At 36.2% G+C, this 17274-nt stretch overlaps 1 protein-coding gene across 1 annotated transcript in view; it reads left to right on the top strand.

Moving 5' to 3' along the window:
• Positions 1 to 1284: 1284 nt before the first annotated feature.
• LOC307162889 (major histocompatibility complex class I-related gene protein-like) overlaps positions 1285 to 17274 on the top strand; it is a 71728-nt gene continuing 55738 nt past the window's right edge. Inside the window, exons 1-7 of the mRNA XM_079878612.1 lie at positions 1285 to 1536; positions 3796 to 4056; positions 4696 to 4974; positions 6053 to 6334; positions 7818 to 7919; positions 8302 to 8319; positions 8584 to 9770. Of these exons, the coding sequence (XP_079734738.1) occupies positions 1488 to 1536; positions 3796 to 4056; positions 4696 to 4974; positions 6053 to 6334; positions 7818 to 7919; positions 8302 to 8319; positions 8584 to 8627 (1035 nt within the window). The 5' untranslated portion in view covers positions 1285 to 1487 and the 3' untranslated portion in view covers positions 8628 to 9770. Of the gene's footprint in view, positions 1537 to 3795; positions 4057 to 4695; positions 4975 to 6052; positions 6335 to 7817; positions 7920 to 8301; positions 8320 to 8583 lie in introns of the transcript that reaches the window.

Below are 17274 nucleotides of genomic sequence, written 5' to 3'. Positions count from 1 at the left end.
CTTAGCTTAGCAGTGCCTGTGTTACTGTGTTCTGTGGATAAATGAATTCCACTTTTCCACTTTTGTATTAAGTTGCTTTGGATATCCACCAGAATATCTCTTAAGGTCAATGGACAGTCATTCCAATTTTCCCATATTTCTATTCTATTCCAAGCTATGATCAAAACATTAGATCTGTTGCCACTACCACATGCACTTGAAAAAGTTTTTGTCATTGAGAATGTGGATGTGACACTGGATGTGAGTTTATAATGATAGCAATAGAAAAGACGTAACCTTCTTACTGACATGTAACAGTACACTGCTACAGTGTGGCTCTAAACAGTTCCAAATGGCTTCAGCTTAATAGCCTAACCTTACTCGTATCCCACCTCTAAAGTGTTTTGGGTAAAACTTTATTTTACCGTGTCCTTGTTACACGTTACATGTAGTTACTGTAGTAATAACTATAAATTATGCATAATTACATGCAACTAACCCTAAACCAACCCCTATTCCAAACCCTATAAGTACATGTTGTTAATTATTGTTAATTACATTTTATGTATAATTGTATAATTGTATATTGTATAATGTATAATTACACTGCAACACAGACACCTTCAAATAAAGTGTAACCATGTTTTGCTATAATACAACATGAACACAAAAAGTACATATTTTCTAACGTAGCCTAAGATAAGTCAAATCAAGTTACGTCACCTTTATTTATGTAGCGCTTTTTTAGATACAGATTGTTTCAAAGCAGCTTTACAGAGATAACAGGAAAATAATGCAACAAAGTTTGTTTCTGGTGTACAGCAGATCTAGAAGAAAATAGTGTCATAGTCTAGCTTAAGTACGTTTAGTGATGGTTAATTTTTGTTGTAAAAAAGTTATTAATTTAGTTAATTTATATATTTATTTACAAGTACATACTCCTAATATAAAGTATGACCAAGTAGGCCAATGAAGACCAAGCTGACCAGTGAAATAGCTTCACCTATATGGGTGTTGGTGTAATTGAGAGGCAGTTTCTCTCTGCAGATGATGAGGTTGTGAGATGTGACAGCCTGGGAAGAAATACACAATTAAGTTTAGAGTTCTAGTGGGTCTCTTCAGTTTGTTTATGTAAAAATTATTGTTTGAAGGCCAAAAGTAGCAAAAATAGACAATGAGCAATGATACAATATTACAATAAAAGGAAAAAGTCCTATAAAGTCATGGCATGTTTTTCTTTTTCTTTTTTCTACTGGTTATGTTTACGTCTCTGTTTTGTCTGCACTATCGGCGATCAGCACAGTTGAGGATATTCCGCGTAGCAACATGTGACGTTGAAAAAAGTGCAGAATTTACTGGCTGGGAATTCAGAGCTTGTTTAGGCTTCGGCGTGGACTACAGACATTTTTAACCATCGAAAATTAAGATCGACGTTTGTTACAAATATTCAAAGTGATTTCTCTAAAACGATTTTTTCATCTAATAAGAGCTATCTTTCAGGACTAAGAATGCGGGTCGTAGTGATTCTGCTTCTCGGAGTTCATCTCGCATATGCTGGTGAGTAGCATATTAGTCTTGGTTATTTTCATTTTACAGTAGGCTAGCCTATAGTGCCAGTGTAAGCTTTCTCTTATAAATTATAGTGTCATTGTATGATATGTCTCTTAGGTGTCTGATATCTTGAAAGAGACCTTTATAAAGAGCACAAAGTCAAGAGTTTTGTTATTGACATTTTTCCCGGAAATAGCCTGCATGTCTTTGACGCATGGAACACATTTTAATAGCATATTCTTCTTTAATATTCCGTTTTTAAAAAATAAATTAATACATGTAGGCTAATTTAGCCTATTTTATTTTTTCAATTTTTTAATGTAGGTTATTTAAGATCTTATTCAGATATTTAATCCATATGAAATCCTTTAATGGAAAAAAACGCATGTGAACAAAAAATATTATTTGATTAGTAGCTAATGTTTTATTTTCTCACATTGTATTTGTGGCTTTATTGTTTTTTGGTTTTAAGTTTTTTTTTTTTTTTTTTTTTTTTAAGCTAGCAGGCTACTTTGTTGTTTCGTGCAGTTTCGTTTCTAACCTCAGTAACGTTAGCGGCTTTTTACCTAGAGACTGATGATGGCCTAGGCTACTTGCTTAACCAAAGCATTGATAGGCTATGTTCTGTTAGTAAAACATAACATTTTGTAACCAAAACAGCTATTTTCGGTTTCGGGGAGAAATGGTTTTGAAGGGTTGAAAGTAGTGTACAAAACAGACGTTTAATGAGCGCTTGATTCTCTGATGGTTTGACTGTGTTCTTGCACAGAACGTGGATAAACATGTCAGTGTGTGGACACCAGCTCTGGATTGACAATATTAGCCTAATTTCTCGATTTTAATTTGTAGGCCTAATGATGGATTCTGAATTGTTAAAACACGTTTCTCAAAACTATCACCCATTTTGTAAAAACCTTAAACACAAAACCAAATCTTCAAACTTGCATTCAGAGAACCTCTGACTCTTCTGGCAAAATCAATCAATTGCCTTAAAAACATTTTATCTGTGCTCAAAATCAAACAATGCTTTCAGATCATATACACACAAGTCAATATTATAAACTCTACAAATCATTAGTTAGTCACATCAAAAAACAGAGAACACAGAATCCAGAGCATGCAGTTACAGGAAAAAAGTATATTGTAACAGTAAACAAATTTTGCAATTACACAAAAAAAATAGCAATGACAACTTACAGTAGTAAGATGAATAAATTGTATACTGTATGCATGCACTGCAAGTATTGTGTTGTACTGAATATTGTATTGTATTGAATGTCTGTATATTCAGCACTTGCATACTATGAAAACACAGTGACCCAACTGCAAAAGCCAAAAAGGTTACAGTAAAAAAATCTTATTGAAAAGCATATTACAGTACATTCAGAAGAGTTGTGCAACTGCAGAATCAAGGTCAGTGAGAGAGATTATATTCTGCTAAAGCATCATGTCTTCATGTTGGGTCCGGCCGGAGAATGTTGTCTGTGCAGGAGGGAACAGGGAAAACAGATCCAGCCTTGACAGCATCCAGCCTTGCTCTTTCTCGTCCTCATCCTCTTCCTCCTTGTTCACCACCTCTTACACGTACTCTTCCTCATCTCCATCTTATATTGTTTCCATCCATTGTTGGTCTCAACATTCAGTGCAACATTTTGAGTCAGTTTTGGGACTCTGAACTGACTTGTATTATGTACAGTTGGTTTGGTCACATCATTAGAATTGTGTGAACAATTTTGAGTCGTTGTGTGTAAACGAAAACAACTCTGTTTAACTTTTGCCTGCCTGTGTTTAGCATTTTGAAACATAAGTGCATCACTGTGTTTTAGTGAGTGAGAGTTTTGAAAAAAAGAGTGCATGAGATTTGTAAACAGTGTTTTAACTACCTGAACTTGTTTAATGTTTTTCAGAAAGAGTGATTTATTCAACACATTGATTTAAGCCATTGAGAATTTGGTTCAGAGAAAGGGATTTAGTGTTTTAGCAATTCAGAAAAACTGTAACTATTTGGCCAATTGTATGATGTATGTGTGTTGGTGTGTTAAGAGTTTAGAAAAGGTACTTTTAGTATTGGTAAACGATTAGCAATTGTAAAAAAAAATAAAAATAAAAATAAAAATTGTTTACACAATAAATGTAGAGCTCCCATCAGATCTGCAAAAACAGCTCTACCAAATTATCTTTCAATTACGGGGGTGAAGGAATCAATGGTTGTCATTATTGTGGCATTGATTTTTTTCCCCCTTCTGTTTCTTTCTTTTCTTTCAGGAACACATTCCCTGCAATACTTCTACACGGCAACATCTGGTATACCATATTTTCCACAGTTTGTGTCATTAGGGATTGTAGATGGACAGCCTTTCACATATTATGACAGTAACAATCGCAGAATGTTACCAAGGCAAGAGTGGATGGCTAAATCTGTGGAAGAAGACTACTGGAACACAGAGACTCAGATCTCAGTTGGGACTGAACAAAGATTCATCAACAACATCGATGTTGCCAAAGGTCGCTTTAATCACACTGGAGGTGAGCGCTGCTGTATGATACTACAAATTCCAGAAAAAACAACAACATTCTATGTATTTTTTTTACACCCACATCATTAATAAACAAACAAATAAATCAATCAATAAATAAAGGGATTTTATTATATTCCTGTGGGGAGTATTGATTAATACGCAAGATTAGCATGAATATTTTTCCAATAATCTTGACTTTTTACAAACGTAATATTTCTCAATTATTACTTAATATTACTTACATTTACTATATTTAGGTTAATTTGTTTGCAAAGTACTTCATTGTTCCCTTTTGTGTATTACTAGCAGAAGCTGGATTGTGGCATATTCATTAATTATTTTACTCTGACTATAAACAAAAAGAAGCTGCCAGATTATTGCCAGATAGATTACTTACTGCACAGTATGATTTGTAAATGCTCTTTTATACAACCAGTGAAGACATCACAATATTTAGACATGCTGTTTGTTTATTGTCTTTGGTTTGTTTCTCAGCATCTGGTCTTTTTTTCTCATCATAATAAATTCAGTCAGTTAACTCACATTTCAGCTAAAATATTATTTATATATTATTTTTTATATAGAATGGAGGCCAAGATTAATTCTGAATCAGACATGATACATTCAAACTGTCTCTTTTCCTCAGGTGTGCACACATTCCAGCAAATGTACGGCTGTGAGTGGGATGATCAGACTGGAGCAACAAATGCGTTCCGGCAGGAAGGTTATGATGGAGAGGACTTTCTGTCTCTGGATTTGAAGGAGATGAGATGGATTTCCCCAGTGCAGCAAGGAATCATCACTGTACAGAAGTGGAACAATGACATAGCTACGCTTGAATATGAAAGAAATTACTTCAGCTCTCTGTGCATTGAGTGGTTGAAGAAGTATGTGGAGTATGGGAAGAGCAGTCTAGAGAAAAAAGGTACATCAGTTCTTATCCAGCATTGAACATATAGCCCAACATGTTTGGTTAAACAATCTTGTACAACAGAAGTCATTGTAAAAAAAAAAATATTTTAAAATACATTTTTCTTTATATCACAGTAGATTATTGTTGTGATTATTTTAAGCAATACAGATCATGTGGTTGGTAGGAATGAATGATAAAGTTAATAATATTTAAATGTATTACTGCACAAATGTTCAGGAGGAGCATGTTCATCTAATCCTGTCAATTATGAACTGGCTAGAAAACTATAAGATATGCAGACATGTAGGGGTGATGTGTTGTAGTGGCTAAGTGTTGTAGTTGTAGTCAGTGTTCAGTTACTGTAACTAGATTTTCTTAAATGAAGAGGTTTGTTGCAACGACCCCCAGAGCTGGTGACTGTTAGTTTGCTGATTTGAGCCCTATGCCCCTGATCAAACCCTAGGTTATCAAGTAGCATTAAAGCATTAGTTAAAATATTACTTGTGTGTTTATTTACTCATTTTGACAAAGTTTCATTGAAGACCATGCACTGCAGGAAAACTAACAGTCTGTTTTTGAGATAATTAGAATCTTGATAAAGAGCTGTTTAGCATAGATGGATAGGAAGAATCTGATCTGTTATAGAGCACAAGTGGTTCCTGGCTGACCTAGAGGACTTTACTGTTGTCAAGCGTATCAAAATGCATATGTTTTGCTAAATTACTAGACTGGCTGGGATGTCAAGGAGCTCTTGTCTTCATTCTATATATTGAAAGTCTAGAGAAAATGGTTACATGGAGTGAACATACAAAACTTTATTCAGCTCCTGCTCTTGCCTTGGTTGAGAACAGAGCTGTTAAAGCAGAAACTCTAGCAGACACTTATTGTGCTGGTATTTATCTGGGCAGTTCCACCACACTTCTACCACACATTAGACAATGAACTGGATGAAGACCAACGTTCACAGTGTGGTGGTGATTTACAATCGAAAAGATCTCAGAATTGTTTGGCATGATGTCATTCTCATGTGTGTCTCTCTCTCTCTCTCATGTCTCTCTCTCTCTCTCTCTCTCTCTCTCTCTCTCTTCAGTCTCTCCTCAGGTGTCTCTGCTGCAGAAGTCTTCCTCTTCTTCAGTGACGTGTCATGCTACAGGTTTTTTTCCCAGTGGAGTAACAATCACCTGGATGAAAAATGGACAAGAGCATCATGAGGATGTGGAACTTGGAAAACTTCTTCCCAATCATGACGGAACCTTCCAGAAGACGAGCACCCTCAGAGTCACTCCTGATGAGTGGAAGAACAACAAGTTCAGCTGTGTGGTGGAACATCAGGGCAAGATTGTGACAGAGGACAAGATCAGGACAAATGAGGGTGAGAGAAATGAAATTAAAAAAGACCAATGCTTTATTAACAAGGATGTTTATTAAAATTAAGAATGACATTATGATGAAATTAGATTATTTCTCAATGAAATTATGGCATGTGAGTGTGGTCATTCTCGGTCACAGCTTGGCTTCTTCACTTTAACAAACAGCTTAACCCGCAGAGAAGAAACAAACAATAGAGCACAAACACAATATGATTATTCCTGTATTGTTTTTATATAGCTGCAGATTATCACTCTGCTGTTACAGTTTTTCTTGATTGCTTAAACACTTTAACCAGGCTTTTGAACGGAGGAGGAGGAGGAGGAGGAATGGGAAGGGGAAGGGGAAGGGGAAGAAGACAAGCAGTCTCGGAAGAAATTCAAGCCACTTTAGTTGACCATGTCCTTGTCCATGGTATGACTATGAGGGAGGCTGGACAACGAGTACAGCCAAAATTGAGTCGCTTCACCGTCGTCTCCATCATCAGAACCTTAACGGAGGTGTGGTGGCAAAAAAATTCTATCACTGAATAAGAGACAAACATTTCCAGTTGTATTTGATGAGGTTTATTTTCTTGCAAGAAAAGACCAGCAGTCGTACAGTCACACAGGGGTGCGTTTCCCGAAAGCATCGTTGGCCAACTATATGGTCGCAAGTTCATCGCAATGTCCATTGAACTCTATTGGTAACGACGGAACTTGTGACCATAGTTGGCCAACGATGCTTTCGGGAAACGCACCCCTGAGCGGCTGCAGAGTGTGGCAGTGAAGGGAGGGCATCCTTTCTCCTTTATAGTCTTGACTCCCAGAATGTTATCTTTCTAGGCAAATGATGGTATTTCAACCATATGTGGAACATTCTTAGACGTGTTCATCATATTGTCTCCTTGAGTGGAGGCCCTCCTGTTACGACCAACACTCTTTACCATTCCAATACAAATTTACATTTCTCCAATTTTACAGACTCCAATACAATCTAATATTTTTTGTTTTGTTTTTGTGTGCGTGTGTGTGTGTGTGTAGTACATGAATGAATAAAAATGTGCCAATGTATCCATTGGTTGTGTTCATCATGTGAAAAGGTTTGTGAGGGGAGAACCACAAGCAACATAACTTACCAGTTTTGGAAATGTTGTTTTGAATTTATTACACCAGTGTGTAAGACTATGTTGTAATGTGTGTGTTTGAGAGGGCTTGTGTGTCCTGTCTGAGGGCAAAATTTGGTTTTTCTGCAAGAGTGAATGGTTTTGAGTGTAGAGCTTCATTTTGACATGAAAATAGGATGTTTGGGGAACTGGGTGAGACGTTATGGATTTGTGTTTACAGTTTTGAGAATACGAGGCATAGTTTCAAGAAATGTGTTTAAGCAATCGAGAAAAACTGTAACATACACACGTACTGCTGATCACAGTCACACACTGTTTGAGATTTTTCACCACTTTTAGTATATCAGGCTCTTTGAGTAATCTGATGTTTTCCTCTGATCAGGAGATTCTGTTCCCATCATGCCGATTGTTGGTGCTCTTGTTGCTGTCGTCCTGTTGATCGCCATTGGTGTCGTTGGGTATGTGGTGTATAAGAAGAAACAAGGTGAGGACACAGTTTTAGGCCATGCAAAGTCTGAAATCTCTTAAATAGTAAATAAGAAATATTAAATGTTGTTTGTGACTTTAACTAAATTCAAATTGCATTGCATTTGTGTGCTTCACTGATTCTAGTCTTAGTTTTGATAATGTTAACTCTTGTGGTTGAATATTAGAAGATAAATATATATTAAGTGCTGTCAAATCGAATTATTGCAACTAATATAAAAGTTTGTGTATATAAAGATTAGATTAGATTAATCATGATTACTCAATTTGAGCGCACTTATAAATATATATATAATATTTATGTTCTACTTTCCTTTGTATTTGGTGTTCATTGATTGAAATTGCTGAACTTACAGCTCTCTTCTATGATTGTTTTACAGGCTTTAAACCTGTCAGTGGTAAGTTCCTCATAAACAAATTATAAAAATTATTATAAAAACATGAGTTCTGCCATTGGTCATGATGTGGTTAAAAGTAGTATATTCATATATCTAAATCCATAATGTAATGTTTTGATGTAAAATAATTCAGTAAGTAAAATAGAAGTTTGTCCTGAAACTTTCTCTAATGTAGATAATAGAAATATGATATATGATATAGAGTGACTGCTGTGCTAATCTAGTCTTGAATGTTTTTTTTTATTTTAATGTTTTGTGTTTTAGGTTCTGATGATGGTTCAAACAGCTCAGCTCAACCACAATCATAAAGACATGATGTTCTCATTCGTCAGTGCAACTGTCTCAGTCGTTGTAAATCACGAAGCAGGATGCAAATGCAAGTAAAACACGCTTTATTTAGCAAGAGAAGAAAGATGCAGGTCAGGCGGACACAAAACAGATGGAACATGACGCAGGGACCTCGGCAGGCAACAGGTGATGTGCTCGGTGATCCAGTGCAGAAATCCTTCGTGGTAGTGCGCGGTGCAGAAGTGCGGGAATCCAGACAGACGATGATCACAAAGACACGACGCAAATCCACAATCCAAACGAACAGGCACGGGAACAGGATCACACACCGGGAAAACACCACAACGCTCTGACAAGGACAGAGTAAAAACAGAGGGACTAAATAGGGTTCACTGATCAGCTGCAGCTGGTGCACTGATCACACACAGCTGGTGTGCTGATCAGCAGCAGCGATCAGCGGCCCCGCCCACAATCACACACACACACACACACACACACACACACACACACACACACACACACACACACACACACACACACACACACACACACACACACACACACACACACACACACACACACCACACACACACACACACACACACACACACAGAGGGAATCATAGATTTCTGGGATTTATCTGTTTTATGGTTCTGAATTAATTACATCCAAAAAGTAATGTTTTTGTTTCTTCACACTTTCTGTTCATCTTATGGTTAACTTTTTAATTTTAATATGTAGAAATACAACTCATTGTTCACAGAACCTAAATGAGAAAATGTGTATATTTCTCTTTAGTGACAGTAGAACAAAGAACACAAATCACTAATTGACAGGGTTTATTGATTTGTATGATTTGAGAAAATTGATTTGTATGGAATTATTGGTCTTTTTCTATTTGTATATTTTCTTCTTTTTTATTTCCTTATTATTTTTAGTTATTTAGATAAGCTGTTGAATAATACTTTTATTTTTGTTAAATAATCATAGATGCTGTACTATTAAACTTTTACATATGTCTGAACAGTAAAGTAAAATACAGATATTTTCCTTTATTTGAGGTTACTAAATCTAAATTAATTACGTGATTTTTTTTTTTAATATCGGTTGCATTTAAAAAGTTGTAATGTTGTTTTCATTCCTTCAAAATAAATAAACCTCACAAAAAGGAACAAGTGGTGTCTATTCATTAACTATTGAATGAAGATCCAAAACTACAAGCACACTATACACTTAACACTCAGTTTGCTATTGTAAAACAAACTTTTTGCAAAACTCTAAACACAGTTCTCTACATTACACACATCATTCAAAACTAACAGCTCTTTTGTTTCAATTAAGAAACACTGCCATTTAAATGCCACGTTCATTTACTGATGACCTACAGCCAATGATCATGTGTGAAAACACTTACACATAAATTGATAACTTACAAATCAAAACTCAGTGTTTTGAGAAATAAATAATTTTTACCCCCTTGAATTTCTGTTTGTATGTATATATATTTAAATATATGTAATATACAGTATTTATGTTTATATATATATATATATGTGTGTGTGTGTGTGTGTGTGTGTGCAAAGCGCTTTAGACAAATTTGACTTTCTGACCTGACTTGCATATTACAGTTTTTTTCAATTGTTTAAGCACAATTTTGAAAACAGGGCCCGGTTTGTCAAAACACTACAGACAATTAGCTCAACCCTACACCAAAGTAGCACAACACTTCAGATCATTTGCAAAATGGAACACTTTTGTCAAAACTATACACGACTTCATACAGTTTTTACCAACTGCTTACACACAAAATCTTTTCATGTCACACGATTTTTGAAACCTCTCACTCTAAGTGCAAAACTATACATGCCAAATCTTCAAAACCATAAGCTATTTCTCAGCCTTTGACTCCGTTTTCAATTGCATAAAACACTTTTTTCAAAACACTACACACAATTCTCTACCTAAAACACAAAGATCTATCAGGAAGTGACTTGCTTTCCTTTTCCAAACACAACCAATCAAAATGCTACACTTATTCACCAGGTCACACAGACACACTCCTCACATGTGCAAACACTAATTGCTTACAGTTCTTACCAATTGCTTACACACATTTTCAAAACTAAGTCTCCTTTTTTCAAAACTCTACACACAATTCCCCAAACTGCACACACAAAATGCAAAATGCCTCACATCTCCTTCAGAATGAAGCATTTGCATCAAATGGCAAACACTTCTTTCATAATAGTACATTTTTTGATATACCATGTAAACACTGCTGTTCTAAATCTAAAGCTCTTTGGTCTTTCATAGGCTTATATCTACATTTCAATACAATGTTCTACAGTGAAAGTAATCTGATGTAACAAGTACACTGTAAACACAGAAACAGAAAATATTTATTAGGCCTAACATTATTGTTGTTTACAGTAGCATACAACAAAACCATAAACATATGTACTGTAAACCAAAAGTATATTCTTTAGAATACAGTAAAGAACACAATTATGTGTGTGTGTGTGTGTGTGTGTGGGGGGGGGGGGTCCCAGGAATCCATTGTTTATCATCTGACCTTTGACCTATTTAGGCCTATACTACAGTAAAGCAGTGATTGGTTAGTGATCAGTTAAGCAATTAGTGTTTGCACATGTGAGGAGTGTGTGTGTGACCTGGTGAATAAGTGTAGCATTTTGATTGTTTGTGTTTGGAAAAGGAAAGCAAGTCACTTCCTGATAGATCTTTGTGTTTTAGGTAGAGAATTGTGTGTAAGGTTGTGTGTAAGTCAAAGGCTGAGAAATAGCTTATGGTTTTGAAGATTTGGCATGTAGTTTTGCACTTTGAGTGAGAGGTTTCAAAAATCGTGTGACATGAAAAGATTTTGTGTGTAAGCAGTTGGTAAAAACTGTAATTTCTCTCCATATACCCAAATCAGTCAACATGGAGAATCACAACAAAACATGTCCCAGTTTTCATGCTACCACAGTAGTGTGCATAACACTGTTAGCTCAGCAAACAACAGACAAACGTAAAATACTGTATCCAGTACAGGTTACAATTACAGTAAATAAAAACCATTAAAAAAAATCTGAAAAAAAATGACAATATTGTACAGAAAATACTACAGTAAACATACTATACATTATCTCTTCGCCTAGCTGGATCTGGCCAGAGAATTATCAATAACACAAGCAATATCCTCATTAGCAAGACAACACGGGAAGAACTGTCTTGAATGTCGAATCCATCCTTGCACAGCTGCGGCGTCGACTTGGTCACAGGCGTCCTCCATGGCCTGAATGAGGAGTAACTGAGCCTGGGGCTGGAGATCGTAAACCTTCCACCGCCATGCAGAGAAAAACTCTTCGATAGGGTTTAGAAACGGAGAGTATGGTGGAAGGTATAGTACTGTCAATTGTGTGGATAGTGTTGAAACCAGTTCTGGACCAAAGCGGAGCGGTGGAATGACACATTGTCCCAGATGACAGTGTATTGAATCTGGTGCATTTCATTACCTGCTGTGACGATGTGGTGCAATCGGTCCAAAAATGCGAGAATGTGAGGTGTGTTGCAAGGGCCCATTTTGGCATGACGGAGGAGAACCCCATGCTTTGAAATGGCAGCGCAAAGGGTGATGTTACCCCCACGTTGCCCTGGGACATTGATTATAGCCCTGTGGCCAATGATATTTCTGCCTCTCGTTCTTGCTTTTGAACCCTGCCTCATCAATATGAATTCATGCAGGATTTCCTCAGCATCTATCTACAAAACTCTCTGAAATACAGTGAAAGACAAGATTGTGTAGTTCAGGATAGGTCTAGTATATAGTCAATGTAAAAAAGTCACGTGTGCAGTATGCAACATCACAGTGCTAAAGTGAACAATACAAACCTCCACATACTCTGCCGCAGCCGTTTGACCCTCTCTGAATTCTGCTCAAAAAGCACTCGATAAAGTTGTTTCATTTGAACCTGATGTCTTTTCAGGATGCGTGCCAGTGTTGACTGAGAGACCTGATGGACACCGATAATGTTTGCTTGTAGTTCTCTGAGCCTGATAGCATTATTGGCCAAAACCATTTTTTTTATCTCTCTCTCTTGTTCTTGCGTGAATTTGGGCCCCCTTCCTCCTTGTCGTTCCCCACCCTCAATCCTATGTAGAGAATAATACATGTAACTTACTGTACAATGTCACAGGAAGGGGTATCACAAGTGCTGATATGGTGCATACAATAAGCGGCTGATTACTGTAACTGTGTAGACAGATCTTCTTTTACCTGTTTTCCTGTCGAAAAGTCCTTATGACAGATGCCACTGTATATCTGCTAAGATTTGGCTGAACTCTAAGTCCAGCCTCCCTCAGCGTCAATCCGTGGTTCACAACATGGTCCACTGTTGCACGAATGTCATTTGATAAGTTTAGTCCTCTTCTTCTTTGTGCACGTTCTCCTCCTGCTTCAGGTCTTCCTCTTCCTCTGCCTCCTTATCCTCCTCTGTGTACTCCTCCTCTCACCCTCACTCTTCTTCTGACTCCTCCTCCTCTCCCTCCTCCTAGATAGTTTATCTATCTATCTTCTTTTTACTCTTTTAATTCATTTTATAACTATATCATGTTTATATCTCTTTTAATACATTTTATAACTGTTTTAATTTGCCTTGCTTTTATTTTGTGATTATTTTAATTCCTTTCTGTGTAAAGCAATTTGAATTACCATAGTGGATGAAATGTGCTATATTAAACATGCCTTGCCTTTACCCCAAAGTAAATTTTAGTCTTGTAAAACTAAATCATATGAAAACAAGTTCCTCCAACAAGGCAGGTATTTATAGCATATTTTTGTAGAATAAAATACAGTAGTCAACATTTGAAGTGGATCTCAACTTTTCATCAAAGTTATACATGAATTTTGAACAATACCCGTTCTTATCTTAGGACAACTTTGATCCACTGCAGATGTTGACTACTATAGTGTAAAGGGTAATTGTGAGTTTGCATCTCACAATTCTGTAAGTAAAAATTACAACCTGAATTCAGGAAAAATTGGGAAGTTTTTTTTTATTTGAATAAAATGAAAACAAAAAGACTTTCAAATCACATGAGCCAATATTTTATTCATAACAGCACAAAGATAACATAACAAATGTTTAAACTGAGAAACTGTACCCAAAATGAGCTCATTTCAAATTTGATGCCTGCTACAGGTCTCAAAAAAGTTGGGACGGGGGCAACAAATGGCTGAAAAAGCAAGACATTTTTAAAAGATTCAGCTGGGAGAACATCTAGCAACTAATTAAGTTAATTGATATCAGGTCTGTAACATGATTAGCTATAAAAGGGTTGTCTTAGAGAAGCAGAGTCTCTCAGGGCATCCCTACAAAGTATATACTGGGCACTCATGAGATCTGTGTTTGATTATGGATGCATTGCCTATATGTCAGCAGCAGAAACAAACCTCAAACAATTAGATGTATTGCAAGCACAAGCCCTAAGAATCTGTAGTGGATCATTTAAATCATCACCGATATCAGCTATGCAGGTGGAGATGGGAGAAATACCGTTAGGTATAAGACGAATAAAGTTAATGTTGGCATATTGGGTCAATATCCAGGGACAAAGTGTTTCACATCCTGTAAAAAGTGTACTGACAGACTGTTGGGAACATAATAAAACAAATTTTATGAGTTTTGGGTGGATAGGTGATGCAAAGGCGAGGAATATAGGATTACAGTTTTTTACAATCGCTATGACAGATTTTTCAATACATTTAACAAGTTTCCTAAACTCTTAACGCACCAACACACCTAAAACACACAATTGGCAAAACGGTTAATTTCATGCTCAAAATCACACATTAGAAACTAAACTGCAAAACTAATTTTCAAAATACAATAATACACCAACACAATACACCATGTCTACCAAAACATTAACACATGTTCTCTTCCACCAGGAACATTTAGTCAATCATAGCACAATGTCATAAAAAACACTAACATCAGATGGAATTACAGAAACTGCATTATTTTATATGTGTCAGGTCTGCCCTTATACAACAGACATATTATTCTATAGGTATATTATACTATATCTATTATATCTATAGATAATGTATTGATCATAGATTGTGTTTTGCACTGCAGTTTCTTTTGAAGTCTCTCTACATTTTTGTTTTGTTTGTAATGTAAATGCATTTTGTTGTTGTTTTTTTTTGCAGCAGAAATTCAATACAACAAAATAAATTACCCTTCTTAGAGTAGCTTTATGGAATGTATGGTTTATGAAAAAAGAAGACAGAGACAGAATTGCTGCAGTAACGGCTTTATTTGCAACAGGACATTTTTGCAAGATAACAAAAATATGCAATATAGCTGCCATTTACAGTATTACTGTATGTGAAAATACAAAATATACAAACAGAAAAGGCCATCTTCTAATCTGCCCAGTCTTCTGCATTTTTCCACATGTTCTCATCCACATCACACCTGATATCTTCCCTTGCAAGGTATCTTGGGAAGAATCTTTTACAGTAACATGCCTTATCCACCCCTGGCAGTGTTCAGCTGTGATGTCTTGTATGCACCATCTTTTGCATACAGGAGGAACATTTGGTCCTGTGGACTATGGTCAAAAACCTTTCATCTCCAGGCTGAGAAAACTCCTCAATGGGGTTGAGGAAAGGGAAGTAAGGGGCAAGGAAAATGGACATCATCCTCTGATGGGCGTCAAACCAGGCTGTGACTATAGACGGGAATGGTGGAATGCCACATTGTCCCATATTTGCATAACTTCAATCAGCTGTTTCTCACTAGCAATGGGATAATGTGAAACTACAAAATATACAGACAGAAAAAGCACCAGAAGAATAAAAAAAAAAAAAAAAAAAAAAAAGATCTTCTAATTATTTGCATAATTCAATCAGCTGTTTCTCAGTAAGAATAGAATAAAATACAGGGGATATATTTGTGTTTCAATTCACAATATAAGCAGCGGTTTACCTTGACTTCAGCCTGTAAGGTTAGGTTTAGAACATGGTGTTATCTGTTCTGACATACAGTGTTAAAGCATTGGTAAATTTGGCAGTAAAAATCCATTGTTTTGGTCTTGTTTGAGCTTGTGTGTAAGAGAAGTTCAAGCATTTTAAATTTGTGTTAATTGTATGCATTTTGTGTTAAAGCAACAAGAAATGTGTTAATAGTATAGCTTACACAGATGGATGTAGTGCTAACTGTGTTACAGTTTTTTACGATTGCTATGACAGATTTTTCAATACATTTAACAATTTTCCAAAACTCTTAACACAGTTAGCACTACATCCGCCTGTGTAAGCTATACTATTAACACATTTCTTGTTGCTTTAACACAAAATGCATACAATTAACACAAATTTAAAATGCTTGAACTTCTTTTACACACAAGCTCAAACAAGACCAAAACAATGGATTTTTACTGCCAAATTTACCAATGCTTTAACACTGTATATGTCAGAACAGATAACACCATGTTCTAAACCTAACCTTACAGGCTGAAGTCAAGGTAAACAGCTGTTTATATTGTGAATTGAAACAAATATATCCCCTGTATTTTATTCTATTCTTACTGAGAAACAGCTGATTGAATTATGCAAATAATTAGAAGATGACTCTTTTTTTTATTTTTTTTATTCTGGTGCCTTTTCTGTTCGTATATTTTGTATTTTCACATTATTCCATTGCTAGTGAGAAACAGCTGATTGAAGTTATGCAAATATGGGACAATGTGGCATTCCACCATTCCCGTCTAGTCACAGCCTGGTTTGACGCCCATCAGAGGATGATGTCCATTTTCCTTGCCCCTTACTTCCCTTTCCTCAACCCCATTGAGGAGTTTTCTCAGCCTGGAGATGAAAGGTTTTTGACCATAGTCCACAGGACCTAATGTCCCTCCTGTATGCAAAAGATGCTGTATACCAAGACATCACAGCTGAACACTGCCAGGGGTGGATAAGGCATGTTACTGTAAAAGATTCTTCCCAAGATGCCTTGCCAGGGAAGATATCAGGTGTGATGTGGATGAGAACATGTGGACAAATGTAGAAGACCACGCAGATTAGAAGATGGCCTTTTCTGTTTGTATATTTTGTATTTTCACATACAGTAATACTGTAAATGGCAGCTATATTGCATATTTTTGTTATCTTGCAGAAATGTCCTGTTGCAAATAAAGCCGTTACTGCAGCAATTCTGTCTCTGTCTTCTTTTTTTCACAAACCATACATTCTATAAAGCTACTCTAAGAAGGGTCATTTATTTTGTTGTATTGAATTTCTGCTGCAAAAAAAAAAACAAGTAATAAAAACTCAGTGAGTGTTTTAGCGCAATTTTCTCACCATGGGATCACAACACTAAGAGATAGTAAATCTTTTCCTGGATTTTTTTTTTGTGCGTTCCCGAGATTAGACCTTCCTTAACATAATGCCGAAAACCCGAAGTCTCTAGGTGGTCTGGTTGAGGAGTAGATAGAAGTGCAAGATTGGTGCGCACAGACGCACAGAACAGAAATCATGAGTTAACAATCGCAATTTGTCCGGTGGAAAATTGCGCTAAAAAACAACAACAAAATGCATGCATTTACATTACAAACAAAACAAAAACGTAGAGAGACTTAAAAAAAAAAAAACTGCAGTGCAAAACA

This window comes from Squalius cephalus, assembly GCF_949319135.1.
Source record: "Squalius cephalus genome assembly, chromosome: 8".
Classification (NCBI taxonomy): Eukaryota; Metazoa; Chordata; class Actinopteri; order Cypriniformes; family Leuciscidae; genus Squalius; species Squalius cephalus.
Note: the sequence above shows the minus strand (reverse complement) of the source record. Positions and strands in the feature narration are given on the sequence as shown.